Source organism: Pyrus communis, chromosome 5 (genome assembly GCF_963583255.1).
Source record: "Pyrus communis chromosome 5, drPyrComm1.1, whole genome shotgun sequence".
NCBI lineage: Eukaryota > Viridiplantae > Streptophyta > Magnoliopsida > Rosales > Rosaceae > Pyrus > Pyrus communis.
The window spans coordinates 1,857,618-1,873,426 of NC_084807.1; the positions used below are offsets into that span (position 1 = coordinate 1,857,618).

Below are 15,809 nucleotides of genomic sequence, written 5' to 3' on the forward strand. Positions count from 1 at the left end.
TGAACCGTGACGTGGAAAACATCTTGGATCTCCTCTTCGGTGCTGCCTTCTCGAGCTTGTCGGCATAAGGATTGTCTGGTGTTCTGGGAGAGGCGTTCCTCGCAATCTTCATAGGAAGGAGCCTTGACCGGGTAATTGAAGAAGTCTTCTGGGAAGAGGTCGCACATTGTGATGGGGATGGACGATCTTTGTGTCGAAATTTCATTATCTCCAACACTTTCACATTGTTCTGGAGGTTGACAGGAGCTGTTTTGCCCCCTTTTCGACTGATAAACTTGTGGACAAGATGGTTGCTGCTTGTCCAATTTCTTCGAAGCGATCTTCGAAATGCATTCCTCACAATCTTCATAACAAGGAGCCTTGATCGAGAAATTGAAGACGTCTTCGAGGAAGAAAAGATCCCGCATGAACGATCTTTGTGTTGTAATTTCATCATCCTCAACATTTTCATGTAGCTTTGAAGGTTGACGGTAGCTGCTTTGCCCCCTTTCCGATTGGTGAACTTGTGGACAAGATATATGTTTCTCGTGCAGCTTCTTCGGAGTGACATGAATCCATCCTTCATCTTCACTTGACTTGACTGACATGGTTTTGGAGCATGCCCCCAGCGGTTGAGGTGAAGACTTTGAGTCGAAAGAGCCAGAAGTAACATCTTTCTTAGGGATTTCATCTTCAGTGCCGTTCTCTTGGGTTTGTTGGCATGAAGATTTGCCAGTGTGGACGATGATGCGCCTCCTTACCTTCAATGGTCCTTTTGTGTCAACCTCTAGGATTGCTTGGCGCTTCATCCTTGAAGGAATCAAGCTTCGAACGTCGTCTTTTCCTCCTAACCCATCGAGCTTTTCTCCCTTTGGTGTTGTCTTCCTCTTTCCAAAAGGTTTCTCATTATCTTCAAATCTTTCTGAAGCTGATCGTTGCAGAGGAGAGATAACTGTGTTGCTTTGTTTCTTAAGCTTTAACAACCTTTCAAAAACAGAGCTTTGGGATGTCGGCGCTTTAAGCCTCTTGAAGACAGAGGTTCGGTCTTGACCACCAATGCGATTAAACACTGAAGTTCTGGAGCTTGACTGGCTCATCCTATCGAAGACCGACGTCCGATGGGAGGGTTTAGGCTCTTCTTGGTCTTGTTCAATGCTCATGCTGACATATTGAGTGCTAGTGTTTTTCGCTTGGCTTGAAATCATCACAGGTGCATTTGGTGTGAAACCAAGTCCGGCTTTGTTGTTGTCAACTCCGTAACCATGCTCCTTCAACTTCTTTTGAGTTTTGGTGAGGTTACGTTCTTCGTCATTGACAGTGTTTGAAACCTTCTTTCCAGCCACCGCAGAAGAAGCGAAGTCGTACCCGGCCTTTGACATGAGTTTGTAGGCGTTAGGGTCGAAACCTTCCTCGGTCCTCTTGGTTGGAAGAAAGCTTGATTCCACCTTCTTTGGTAGAGCTTTCATGAAGCCTTGTGGTAGTCTTGCGACCTTAGCACCCCCGAGCTGTGTCAAAGGCAAAACTGCATTTGTCTTGAGCAAGTTCACATTATCCGTGTGCCACTGTGTATCGGCTTTTCTAGTTTCGAATGGAGATTGACCATTCTTTCTTCTTGACATTGGGATATACCGGAATATGGGTGCGTTCGGTCCTTCTGACGGCATCCTACTTCCTTTGGTTGTTGCAGGTTTAGCAAGCTCGTCATCGTCTTTGCTTGAAGATGGCACGGCCTGCTCTTTTTGCTTTTTAGGCATGGCTTGCCACTCCTGCTTTTTAGGTGCTGCTCTGCCCGTGGATTTGATCTCTTCCGGAAGGGCTTCGGGTACCGTCTCTTCATCCATGTAGAACTTGGCATCTGCAAAGTGTGATTCGGCTTCGGTGAATGGCTTGGTATCACCTTGGATCACCTTCATTCCTTCTCGGTAAAATTTTAGGCATTGGTGAAGGGTGGACGGCACTACCCCATTTGCGTGGATCCAAGGTCTTCCTAAGAGCAAGCTATAGGAAGTTCTTGCATCAATTACGTGGAATATCGTGCTTGATTTGAGCTCACCCATGGTCATCTCTACTCGGATCATGCCTATCGCCCTTTGTCCTCCTTGGTTAAAACCCTGGATCAGCAGACGGCTCAGGGATAGTTCATTCACCTTGATGCCGATTATGGTCATTGTTGATTTTGGCATGATGTTTATGGCCGACCCACCATCCACAAGCATGCGGTTGACTTTGTATTCCTTTATGTACCCGGAGACGAAGAGGGGACGGTTGTGAGGCTTTGATCCCAACAGTAGGTCTTCGTCAGTGAAGTTAATTACGTCATGGGTGGCACAACATGTGGCACATTCATGTGGCTGAAGCTTCGAGCCTTCGTCGTTACTTTCTTGCTCTTCGTGGTCGTCGGGACCTGCCAAGACTGCTGCTAGTGCTCTTCGCATCTTTTTTGGCAATGGTAGCGCTTCCTCGATGCTAAAGTGTGTTGGCAGACCTTCTCCAGGTGTAAGGGTTTTTTCTACCTTAGTGGCGATAGCTTTGCCTTTTGAGGGCTCTTCTATTTCTACTTCAACCATGTGACAGGCCACGGTAGTGCACTGTTGGAAAAAGTCATTCGGGAAGTACTCACGCAAGGAAACGGGAATGCGTGGCTCCTGCTCCATAGGTTCCCTAGCATATGTTGTTTTATTATGCTTTATGTTTCTTTTAGGCTTCGCATTGTTGCGGCCGTGGTGATTTCTTCTTTGTTCCACCTTTGGCTGTATGACTTGTGGTCTTGGTTTCCTTGTCTTTTTGTAGGTTACCAATATCCATCCTTCTTCATCATCAGCATGTGTATCTTGGTCGCTTCTCTCCAGTGATGGTTGTGTAGGAGGTGCCGTGCAACTTAAGCATTCACGAGAACGGTCAGGTGTCATTTGGAGAGGCACAGGATTAAACGATCCAAACGCAATTGTAGTGGTATGCGTTGCGGCCGTGTCCTCAAGGTCGAGCTCAATTTGCCCTTGTTGTGCTAGCTTCATGATGAGTTCTTTGAGAACGAAGCACTTGCCAACAGGATGGCTCACAATACGATGGTACTTGCAGTACCTAGGATCGTTTGTGCGATTCATTTCTTCAGGACGCTTGCATTCGGGTAGCTCAATCACCTTTTTTTCCAGCAAGTCATCTAACATGGCAGCCATGTCAGAGTCAGGAAAAGGGTACGTTTTCTGTTCCAACTCTCTCAAGGTGCTCTTGTATCTGTCTTGGGTGCGAGAAGGCTCACTTGTCTTTATCTCCTTCGCTTTCTTCTTGGAGGAGATCTTGATGGGCGCTGAGGAGGTCTTGATGGGCGCTGAGGAGGTCTTGATGGGGGTAGTGTTGACGGTGAAAGCTTCCTTAGCGGGCTTCTTCCCGGTCTTGTCTACATTTGGGGCGAATACTTTCTCCTTATTGAAGTTAGTAATTGGCTCCTTTTTCCCATGATTAGCGATACTCAGCTCCATGTCGTGGGAACGAGTTGCTAGCTCTTCGAATGTTCTTGGTTTTATACCTTGGAGGATGTAATGTAACCCCCAGTGCATGCCTTGAACGCACATCTCAATGGCAGAGGTTTCAGAAAGTCGATCTTTGCAATCCAGACTTAAGGAGCGCCATCTATTTATGTAGTTGACGACAGGTTCATCTCTCCACTGTTTCGTACTGGTCAGCTCTAGCATGCTTACAGTACGACGAGTGCTGTAGAAACGGTTGAGGAATTCCCTTTCTAGTTGGTCCCAACTGTTGATAGACTCAGGTTCGAGGTCAGTGTACCAGTCAAAAGCGTTACTTTTCAGCGAACGCACGAACTGTTTGACGAGGTAGTCTCCCTCTGTCCCAGCATTGTTGCAAGTTTCAATGAAATGGGCGACATGTTGCTTCGGGTTGCCTTTTCCATCGAACTGCATGAATTTTGGGGGCTGATAACCCCTTGGCATCTTTAAAGCATCAATCTTCTTGGAGTAAGGCTTTGAGTACAGTACGGAGTCATGCGAGCTTCCTTCGTACTGTGTCTTGACAGTGCTTGCGATCATCTCCTGTAGCTGCTGGATAGAGAGAGATCCCATGGATGCCATTGCTTGGTCTAGCTTCGGCTTCTCTTCAACTTTCTCCGCTGGTGGCTCCTCTTCTTCGTCGTCTTCTTTCTTTAATAGGCCAATATTTGGGTCGACTTTCACGTCGGGCAGCGCATCTAGTTGGTTGACAAGTGCGGCAATCTGCAAGTCCTTCTCTTCCACAGTCCGTGTGAGCCTTGCGATTGCTTCATTCATCTGAGCTAGCTGCTCCTCGATTGAAGTTGCTCCAGTGGTCATGACTTGCATGGTTGTACTGCCGCTCGAATCAGCGTCGGAGAGTAGGGACTCTGAGTATTTCCTCGGGCTTTCCCCCTTTGATGCCCTTAGCGAGGCTAAGGTGATCACAGGCTCGTACCTCAAGTGCTCTTGTTCCTTTGACAGAGTTAATGCAGGGGCGGAAGCCGCAGCAAAAAGAGCTCTTGCCTTACTTCGGGTTATGATGCCCGAAATATCACCACTTGCGGCGATGATGTTCTTGTTCTTTGCTTTGATTGCAGGAACAGCTTGATCCTTTCTTGATGCCATTTGCGTTTTTCGATGATTTGAGGATAGAGATGAGAGGTAGAGAGGTCCCACCGGGCGTGCCAAATTTGTAAACACGGAAAATTCCTGAAAACAAGAGACAAGAATAACGTGTACAAAATATATTTTTTGGTGTTTATGATTTTGGGGTTACAATCTCTTTGTAATTTGTTCCTCTGATTCTATCTTCGTAGGGTGTAGGTTTGTGGATGAGCTGTTGATCCAAAGGGCCGTCGGGGCTTGATCTAGGGATGAACAGTTGATGAACGGATCTTCGAGGGCTTTTGGGCCTAATCTTGAAGACTGATGGATGAGCGGATCTTCAAGGGCTTTTGGGCCTAATCTTGAAGACTGGGATGAGCGGATCTTCAAGGGCTTTTGGGCCTAATCTTGAAGACTGATGCATGAGCGGATCTTCAAGGGCTTTTGGGCCTAATCTTGAAGACTGATGGATGAGCGGATCTTCAAGGGCTTTTGGGCCTAATCTTGAAGACTGGGATGAGCGGATCTTCAAGGGCTTTTGGGCCTAATCTTGAAGACTGATGGATGTGTGGATTTGTTGAGGTTGTTGATCCAAAGGGTCGTTGGGGCTTGATCTTAGGACGAACGGGTGATGAACACTTTCTTCAAGGGGCCGTCGGGGCTTGATCTTGAGTCGGCGGAAGTTCTTCAAGGGCCGTTGGGGCTTGACCTTGAAGGAGGGTTTGACGAAGAACGAAGAGTGTTTTCTTGATCCTTCGGGATTTTGCTTGAGAGCTTTAGAGTTTCAAGGCTTCAAGGTTTTGGTGTGATGTAAATTCCCTTCTTTCTTTCTCTTCTTCTTCCTTTCTCTCCTCCCTTGAAATGAATGCCTTGGCCTCCTATTTATAGAATTCCAAAACTTGATTTTTTGGATTTAAATAATCAGATGAAATAAATCGTTTCTGCCAGATATTGACACGTGTCCTATTTGATGACCTTTCCAATTTATTTCGATTTTTCGTTGAGTCACACGCTACATTAAAAATTTATGTGACACGTGAGCGTTGAAATTTTAATTATTGGTTAACATTCATTTCACCGAAATTTCGATGTCTACAAATGTTATGTGCTGTAACACAGTACATAACTTGCGCATTATAACCTGGAACTTATTATTTCGGATTTTTCTCTCTTTGTGTATTTGATGCTTTCGGTTTGTTCCTTAAACTGGCTTTGAATGGCATGAGACATCAGATTCATATGGGCTTTGATATTCATCATTTAGAAATCCAGGTTTTGGAAGCAAAGGCAGGATTCTATGAAAAGCCAATTGCCACTTTGGATTTTGCATCTTTATATCCATCAATCATGATGGCCTATAATCTATGCTACTGCACTTTGGTAAGTCTCCTGACAGTTTTTATATAATCTGCCCTTTCTGTATTTTGATTTCTTAATCTAACATCAAAGAAGCTCATAGTGAGAAACTTTGGCCAAAATGGTATCCCTTTTTCTATGTGAAGGTGACACCTGAAGATGTCCACAAACACAATATCCCTCCAGAATGTGTCAACAAAACTCCATCTGGAGAAACATTTGTTAAATCCAATTTGCAGAAGGTCATCTTTATTTTATGTTCCTCTATGTTGCGTTTTCTGTTTTTTTTATTCGACAAAGATTCCTAGTTTTGAATTTTTTTTATTTAATTATCTGTATGACATATAATTACTTCATCGCATCAAGTAAATCATTTACATTAATAAGATTTTAATATGCTTTACAGGGAATACTTCCTGAAATTCTTGAAGAATTATTAGCTGCTCGGAAGAGAGCAAAAGCGGATTTGAAGGTACATTACTTTTACTATGTATTCAATGGCTTTTGCCGACTGTTTTGGAAAGAAAAAAAATGTGGGATGACATATTACAAGCTTACAAATCACTTCTTTTGTGCATGCAATTTTATGAACTACCATTAATTTTTTTTGGGCTAATATCATTTTATTGTTCTAGGAAGCAAAAGATCCACTTGAGAAGGCAGTGCTTGACGGGCGACAATTGGCCTTAAAGGTATTTTCTGAACTATTACATTCACATTATCTTTATTGAATAGTTTGCAACTAATAGTATGCATGTATTTACATATAAGTATACATTCATTTGTCCCTTAATCCAGGTAAGTGCCAATTCTGTATATGGGTTTACTGGAGCTACTGTAGGCCAATTACCATGTTTAGAGATATCATCAAGTGTCACCAGCTATGGTACGTTTCAAACAGAATTGTTATAATGCATTGAACTTGTTGAGATGTGCCTGATATTAATGTTATGTGGTTGTTCTGTAAAGGTCGACAGATGATTGAGCACACAAAGAACCTTGTAAAAGACAAATTTACCACCCTTAAGGGCTATGAACACAATGCTGAGGTATGCCAGCTCAGATTTTCTCGGTAATGGGTTTGTAATTGTTCGAGCCTACGTTAATTTACTATAGTATTGTTCTTCCTTGGTCTTCTTTACTGCTTCTCCTGCAAGGGTTTCTTCTCATAGTGTATAATATAAACTATGTGGTAGGACTCTTATTTAGCCAATCAATTAAAGCTATACGTTAACATTAACTCTTTTTTTCTTTTTGATATCATATGAGCTAGGACTCTCATAGTATAGGCCCATTCATGACAACCCATATGGAGGCTCTTTCCTTCGTTGGGGGCGGTTTAGTTGCCTTTCCAGATTGGATGGAAGGTCTCTTTTGTTCTTTTATTGTGTGCTATTGGATTTTTCAAGTGGGTTTGGTTGGGTTGAGCTAAAGGGGTCTTGTATGTGTGACCTTTTCTAGATAGGATAGTCACCGAATTTATAGTATTTCGAGGCTTTAGACTAAAGACTGATGAACGTTTTTAAGCACTTTTTTTTTTTTTTTTGTTATTTTGTATTTTTATGTATTTGTCTTGGCATGTCATGATCTGTGTTTCCGGTGGAAAATGTTGCTGGACTTCCGTTCCTTTTATTTAAACTTGAAATTAGTTCTGATAAATCTTTTGTTATGAAGTCAAGTCAAATGATCTCATAAACGAATAAAATTTTAATTTAAAAAAAAAATGTCAAATGCTCATCTTTCCGGGGTTTTTGGCTTTGAAATTTTATTTTGGGGGAAATTAGCAGGAGGATATATTATTTTTGAGTTGGTTAACTAACCTTGGCTTGGTCACTGTTTCTATTTTTGGTCTTTTTGGTGTTTAACGTCGGTCTTTATTGAAGTTCTATGCTCCCTTATCATCTTATAATCTTCATCACGTTTCAAGTAACGGCTCAAAAATTACAAATTAATTTTACAGTATGAAGTATGAACATATGATGTCAAGAAAAAAAAGAGTGAATACTCTATGGGCATTTGAGAAAATAAATCTCATTTTGTTCAGAGGATTATATACGCTTCACATTTCTAGTGCTGCATGTTTACCATGTATGCATTAATAAATTTATCGAATTGCTGTTTCTTCTCATGCATGATGTCAATGATTCTTCCTTTTTATACTGCCTTTATCCTACTTTAATAATTTGACACTAAAATATTACTTTAGGTTATATACGGGGACACAGACTCAGTAATGGTGCAATTCGGGGTTCCCACTGTTGAAGCAGCAATGAACTTGGGGAGAGAAGCTGCTGAATACATAAGTGGAACTTTCATAAAAGTAGGAGTTGATGCCACTTGATTTCCTGTTTAGTTGGTTTCTTAAAGTCATTCGTCTTTGTTTGCTCTTTAGTATAATAGTGCTAAACTAGAGATTCCTGATGAACCTCTCATACACATGCAAGCACAGAAAGTTCTTTGCAACATTTAATAAATACTTTCAAGCCGGAATGAAGGAAGGTGACATGAACGTGACATGATTAGTAATTTGTCCTTTGATGCTTATTTTGTTGTGTAATTTTTTAAGCTGATCTTTTACCATTCTTTGATTTTAATTCGCTATCTGGGTTTTTATTTTTATTTATTTTTATTTATTTTTATCATGAAGCCTATCAAACTCGAATTTGAGAAGGTTTATTATCCATATCTTCTGATAAGCAAGAAGAGATATGCTGGTTTATTGTGGACAAACCCTGGCAAGTTTGACAAAATGGACACTAAAGGTTAGTCAGAATCTCTCAACCCCTTTATCATCTTCTAATGTTTTGTGTGTGTCACTTATTTTGTATCCATTGATGACAGGAATCGAAACTGTACGAAGAGACAATTGCTTATTGGTCAAAAACCTGGTAAATGAATGCCTGCACAAAATATTGATTGACAGAGATATTCCTGGGGCAATCCAGTATGTCAAGAATATCATCTCAGATCTTCTCATGAATCGCATGGATTTGTCGCTTTTGGTTATCACTAAGGTTGGAATATTTACTTGTTAAAATAGTGCCCTGGATGTCATTGCTTTGTGCCTTACTTAGCTTCTTGCCCAACTCTGGAGGTGTCAAATGGGCCGCGGCATGCTGGCCCAACCCATTTACAGAGGGGCAATTCATGCGCTCTGTGTCTTGCCTATGCTGACATCAATTTTATAATCATATCGTATTTATGCCATGACAAATAGCCAAGACCGGGTGTGGTACTGGATGTTAGACTTTTGGTTTGGTGTTTGGAGTTTATATTGGATTCTACTTTTGTTGTGATTGAATATTCAACTGTGTTTGAAAAAATGATTATTCTGGTTGAGTATATTTGTTTTCAAAGAAAAACAATATTGAGTGAACCGCTCCAAGTTTACGCCTATATTTTGTTTCCTTCTTTGCTTATTTTGTACTAGCATTGTGGTGCCTGATGAGCTAAGAAACTTCAGTTCAGGCCTCACCATTTACTTGTGTCATGCTTGTGCCAGTTCGGTGAATTTTATTCTCTTTTAGAGTAAATTTATAATGAAAGTTAACCTGGTACATTCAAAACAATTTTGTAGGGTCTTACAAAAACTGGGGATGATTATGGAGTAAAGGCAGCTCATGTTGAACTTGCTGAACGTATGCGCAAGGTATGCAGCATTGACGTAATTTGCTTTAAATTTCTTGTTTCCTTCTTGTAAAAGAAATGCTTCTAGGAAAAAAAAACCTTAAGAACAATGTTTGTTGCTTTTATTGATTGCATGCAGTTGGCATAAAATTTAATTGTTTCAGTATTTTGAGGTGGAAGCCTCCCATTTTTTTGCCCAAGGTAGTACATTTTAACTTACCTTGTCTGGTGGCAAATTCAAATGAGTCAGTTACTATGATCTCTGTTACTCTGAAAAGAAGATCATTCACATGTGGAATTGGTTGAAATTTATGAATTGGCATACTAGTTTTAAATCAAATTGTGTTTTTAGCAGTTTTAGTTGGTGGATTTCTTATCCACTTTTGTAATCCTCTGTTATTGGTTTTTATGGAGTTGTGGGTATGTGGCTACAACCAGATATTGTACCAATATCTATTTGCTTGCTCCAGCTTGAAATCCGATTGAAATTCAAGAGTTTTAATGATGTTTCAAGTCTTAAATGCATTTTGAAGGTAGTTATTGAACTATGCTCTATCAAAGAAAGATATGAGAGAGAGTTTCCTCTTTTCCAAAACCAAGAACAAAATGAAAACTTATATGACGGGTATGCCACGAGAAATATCCCAAGACACCCATAGCTTAAATGAAATTCCTCAATGAATCGAAGAAATAAGTTTTAGCCTACCTGCTTGATAAGTTGACTACGTATACGAATGAGTCTACCTCCTCTAGAGAGACACCCCTTTCTCCACCTGGCCACACGTTTCCTGACTTTTCTGCTTCAGGATTCCATAAGCTGAAAGAACTCATAATTAACCAGGAATCCCAACCAATTAGAAGAGATGATGAGGAGGGGCACATGCGTTCATGATTTTATTTTCTTTTGCTATTGGGAAGTGTTATTGGCACTCCAAAAATCTCTTTCTACACTCCTCACAAGTGTATTTTTCTTTCCAAATATAGAAAGTTTGGAGTGTAGAATGAGATTTTTGGAGTGCCAATAACAATTCCCTTGCTATTTTCTTCGACATATATGCATAGGAAGTTGCAAGAATACTCATTTATTAAACAATCATCCCTAGTTACCAAATTCTTGTTTCCCTTTAGATATTTGTTTTGTGTCTCTCCTAGAGGAAATGTCGAGCTTATTACCCTTATTTGTCACGTATGGAGCTTATTAGCAGTGTTATAATCTAAAGGGGGAGGCAAAAGTCTAACCCTTGTATAAAAATGTAAACCTAGATTGAATCTTCTCGTGATTCTTTACAGTTCTAATCGTAGATTGAACACGAAGTTGTCTGTTTATTATTATTTTTTAATGAAATTCTAAAACACATACTAGACTAGGGGAACAAGGTGTCCATCAACGAGATGATTCTCATAGGAAACAAATCCATGCTACATCTTTGATATTGTAAGACATTGTCATACAACTCTGAAAATCACCGTAGCTCCACCAATCTGAATAAATTTACAGTAAACGAAGATACCTTTCTTTTTTCTTGGTTAAGAAAATGAGAGTTGCCTGGAGGCTAGAAAGAGAAACACATAAAGATGCTTCAAACTTGTCTCTTTCCTAAGTGTTATCTTCATCCCAACTATAATTCCAATAAATTTTTCTATTTGTCGCAACCGAATTACCCAATAAACCGGTTGTACTGTAAAACTCCACAAAATTCTTGCCCTCTACTAGAAGACATATGGTTATTACAAATTATGTTTGAGGGGTAACCCAGTTAACCCCTGCAATCTTAACCAGCCACCTACACAGCCCCAAAGCATGTGCACAAGATTACACCTCCTTTTTTTCACAAAATTCTGGTACGGAGACGGATGAATAGGGTCTTCTTTCTACATAATAATTAGCGTTTGCTCTTGCATGAGCTATGATTGATGTCAAAAAAGTGAACCTTAGGAAGAACTCTAGGATTCCTAGTCACTTTAGTCTTTAGCAGGCTAGAACACATGAATGGATTGCTTATCACTCAGGAATGTGAACATTCTTTAAGATAAAGACTTAATTCATTTCTGTTCAACTTTGTTTAAACTAGTTATAGTTAGTTTTTCAATATATTCCCTATCTGAAAGTCCTAGTAAATTGCTCATGTCTTTGGAGTGGACTATTAAATAAGGTACCTCATCTCTTACCTATTCTTCTTCAATTTGGCATTCACAGCGAGATGCTGCCACTGCTCCAAATGTTGGGGATCGGGTACCTTATGTCATTATTAAAGCTGCAAAAGGTGCCAAGGTAATCCTTGTGTAGAATTTTTCGTATATTTTCACTGCAAATGCTTTAGGCTGGGGTATGAATATTAATGGATAGATGACAATCAGGCTTATGAGAAGTCAGAGGATCCCATCTATGTGCTTGAGAATAACATTCCCATAGATCCTCAATACTATCTTGAAAATCAAATTAGCAAGGTAAAGTTTTTGCTACTATTATTTTCATTGTGGCAAACTAAAAGTTATTCTAAAGTACTGCACTTTAAATACTCTTCATATAATATCTTTTATTGTCTTACATGCTTCGATAAATTTTCATCATACAGCCACTTTTAAGAATTTTTGAGCCCATCTTGAAGAATGCTAGCAAGGAACTTCTCCATGGAAGTCACACAAGATCTATTTCAATCTCCACCCCAGCAAACAGTGGAATAATGAGATTTGCAAAGAAACAACTCACATGCGTTGGCTGCAAAGCTCTACTTAGGTACTACTACGTGCTGATTTTGTTGTCCCTTTATGAGTATTTTTATTGTCAGGCCTACTGAGTATATAAATGGCACTGAACTTCCTTAAAAATGTTGTTTATCATATTTTGTTATTCTTAGCAAGGCAGACCGTACTCTTTGCTCACACTGTAAGGGAAGAGAAGCTGAACTCTATTGCAAAACAGTGACTCATGGTATGAATCAATATCATACCTGTACATTATGCTAATTTTTTATTATGCATTCATTTATATTTGGACCAAAGTACTCAACCTTTTGGAATGTTGCTGCAGTGTCTGAGCTAGAGATGCTTTTTGGGCGGTTATGGACGCAGTGCCAAGAGTGCCAAGGCTCTCTGCATCAAGATGTGCTCTGCACAAGGTATTGTAGTTGATGAGTTTTGAGTGATTTTTATACGTTAGTATATATTGTTCTCCTGGCCTGTGGGTATTTTGGGAACATATTCATGCATTTGGAGTTGGAATATGTACATTGCAAAACTCCAAACGCACAGATGCATGCTTGCTTTGTATGTAACTCTTAGTTTGTATTCTTCCAGTCGGGACTGCCCTATATTCTATAGGAGAAAGAAGGCACAGAAAGACATGGCCGAAGCTAAAGTGCAGTTAGACCGGTGGAGCTTTTGAAATTTACCCGACATTTGGATCAACCAACCAAAAATTGGAAACGGGTGTGATGGCTTTTGAACTGAGACGAAGTGAAGGCTCTCCTGTTAAGTGGAACAAGGGGACAACATTTAAAGGTATCAACATTTCCTTGTTACTGCATCGCGTTAAATAACTCAAGTGCAGTGGTTGGATCATTATTCTGCTCATATGCGGCAATTATCGACTTCCATGAGACCAAACCTCTTACCTCCATTTGATCAAAAATTCTTCGTGCATGCCCCAAGCTACCAAATTTTGAGTACATGTTAATCAACGCATTGCATACAAACAGATCAAAGTCTAGTCCATGCTTTTATGACATACGTATGAATCAGCATCCCACTTGAGATATCAAAGTTGTCCAGGTATAGACCTCTTTCTTTGGTATTGAATCAAAGGTGCGGCGAGAGAATGACACGCTGCCAATATTGTACTGTAGCGAAAATCTTGTATCATATTTATCGGTCACATTTCTCAGAGACGAAAACCGCTTTGAATCGTAAGTAGACCTCTTATATGTTGTGAGAAAATGTGAAGATGTTACCTACAATATTGTATTGGCTATAATGAAAATAATTGCATGATGCACCCAAAAAAAAAAAAAAAGAATGTAAATGCATGCATTAAACCCTATACGTTGAATCGTTACAATGATGAATTATGCTTCGATCTTGAAAGGATAACGCAGCTCCCACTTGACATACATGCATGCTCAAAAGCGAGATGTGTATCTTACAGGTTACGAGAGAGAGAGAGGTGGCCTTGATATTGTTGACAGAGAGGAGAGGTGAAATGGTTGAGAGCGAGATTTATGAGAGAGAAATAGAGATGGAAGCAAAAGTCTGAGAGTTTGTACTTGAAGCAGACCCAATTCAGCTCTTTCACAATGACCAACATGTGGACTAAAGGCGGTTTCGTAATTTAACTGCACCGAGCTGAAAATAAAACGGGTCATGAAAAACAACTTAAGAAGCAAACCAAGCTATGTTTTAACTAGAGGTGCAATTTAAGTTGGGCCAATCCGAATCTGCTCATATTTAACCTAATTTTAAATCTGAACAAGTGGATATTTTTTAGTTATATGCCGTCCAAACCCAACCCAATTTTAACCCATTCATTGATTGGGTTGAGTTGGATTAATCATTTGATCGTCTATCCCCAACGCAACCCAACCCAACTAACCAAACCCAATCTAACAAGATTGGAACCCATATCAATTAATGCTCATACTACATCCAAGTGAGCCAAGTCAAAAAACCAACGCCATTTCTAATATATTTTTAATAAATTACCCTTTATAATTGCTTAAGCTTTTAGGGAATAAGAGACTTTGATCAATTAGCCTATATTCGTAGTCTCTAAATCCCAAAGCTTTATAGTGGATTGATTTATGAAATTAAAGTTAGCTAGCTTTGATGCTACTTGGCTTAATTTTTTTAGGAATTCTTGGAAACTAAGTTGTCATAAGATTAAACTTGAAAAGGTTGGGCAATCCGAACCAAACCGAAGTAAATCTTAACCCAATTAAACCCGAGCTCAAATGAACCCGAATGAAACCCAACCCGAGCCCAAATTGTAAAAATTAGGTTAGGATTAGATTGACCTTCCAACCCCGTTCTAGTTGCACCCCTAGTTTTAACTCAAAAAAATAAAAATAAACTAAGATTAAGGAGAAACCAAAATTGTAGGGTCCTCTTGTTTTTGTTTTTACCCCAAATTCCAATGCATTGCAAGTCTAACTGAAACTTAGAGGGCAAACAGTCTTGGTACAACGTAATTATCAATGAAAAATCCCTTTAATTGACAACGGTTGGCCACATGGTCTATTTTTGGCCCTGCTAAACACGACCATTAGCATTGTTAAGACCGATATGTAGTCGGTTTAAGACGCACTCACGGCCTTGTTAAAAGGATAAAAACTAAAATAGCATAAAATATTGCTTATCATTGAGATTTCCCTTTAATTTGGGTGATACTGCCTATATGGCTGGCCAGATCTCTAAAACATGTCTTCTTTCCTTGTTTTCGGTGAAGCTTTGAAGTATACTTCTTACGGGTTTGCTTGCCTCCTAAGCAAAATACAAAATTAGAAGAGAAAGAAAGAAAACCAAGATAAGAATAGCGTTTGACAAAAAAAAAAAAAAAAAAGGATAAGAATAGGGTGACAATTCCAATTGTCTTTGAAAACGTTTTTGGTCACCACTTTTATATCATTCATCAAAGAATGATTCTGGTTATCAAATGATTGAACAACCGGGAGCAATTTACTTACGATACTTAGTTGACATTCATAAAAAGTATCTAATATCAAAATAAAATTCAAATCCAAATTCAAATGTGAATTGACGTATCGTTAAATCCAAATGTCCACCCTAGAGTAATCAGAATCAGGGTTTGGTTTCAATGGCCTAATATCTCCTACCAGGCAGTTTTTCTTTTGGGCAGTTGTTCACCGTTGGATCTCAGCCCCCTATAATTTTCGTTACCGAGATATCTTTTTTTTCATTGTTCCCAAGGATTTTTGCATACTTTGCCAAGCATTCTTTATTTAACTTTCTTTCAAAACCTCATATATTGATTGCAATCGAGAGTCATGGTCAATTGGAAATTGTCCCTAAAAGCTAGAAATAGTGTATAAGCCCAAGGTTAAAGCCTAATAGCCAGCCTCTTGCCATGCGCTAACGCGTGTGATAATTCATATTTATTTTATTTTATTTAAAATATTGATTTTATAATTATTATAAAGGGAAAATTTTTTAAATGTCATATGAACTTGTTCACATTTTTCAATTTGTCATATAAATTAAAATTTTAAGCATACCAGCTTTATAAAATCATTCATTTGTCAT

General features: G+C 39.4%; 1 protein-coding gene across 1 annotated transcript in view; it reads left to right on the top strand.

Annotated features, from left to right (window-relative positions):
- The window catches only part of LOC137734843 (DNA polymerase delta catalytic subunit), a 33,537-nt gene extending 19,826 nt beyond the window's left edge, over positions 1-13,711 (top strand). Inside the window, exons 16-31 of the mRNA XM_068474144.1 lie at positions 5,844-5,951; positions 6,074-6,169; positions 6,334-6,399; positions 6,563-6,619; positions 6,726-6,813; positions 6,897-6,976; positions 8,134-8,247; positions 8,575-8,689; positions 8,769-8,941; positions 9,505-9,576; positions 11,752-11,826; positions 11,913-12,002; positions 12,131-12,291; positions 12,413-12,486; positions 12,586-12,673; positions 12,852-13,711. Coding sequence (XP_068330245.1) covers positions 5,844-5,951; positions 6,074-6,169; positions 6,334-6,399; positions 6,563-6,619; positions 6,726-6,813; positions 6,897-6,976; positions 8,134-8,247; positions 8,575-8,689; positions 8,769-8,941; positions 9,505-9,576; positions 11,752-11,826; positions 11,913-12,002; positions 12,131-12,291; positions 12,413-12,486; positions 12,586-12,673; positions 12,852-12,939 — 1,545 coding nt within the window. The 3' untranslated portion in view covers positions 12,940-13,711. The remainder of the gene's footprint in view (positions 1-5,843; positions 5,952-6,073; positions 6,170-6,333; positions 6,400-6,562; positions 6,620-6,725; positions 6,814-6,896; positions 6,977-8,133; positions 8,248-8,574; positions 8,690-8,768; positions 8,942-9,504; positions 9,577-11,751; positions 11,827-11,912; positions 12,003-12,130; positions 12,292-12,412; positions 12,487-12,585; positions 12,674-12,851) is intronic.
- The last annotated feature ends 2,098 nt before the right edge of the window (positions 13,712-15,809 follow it).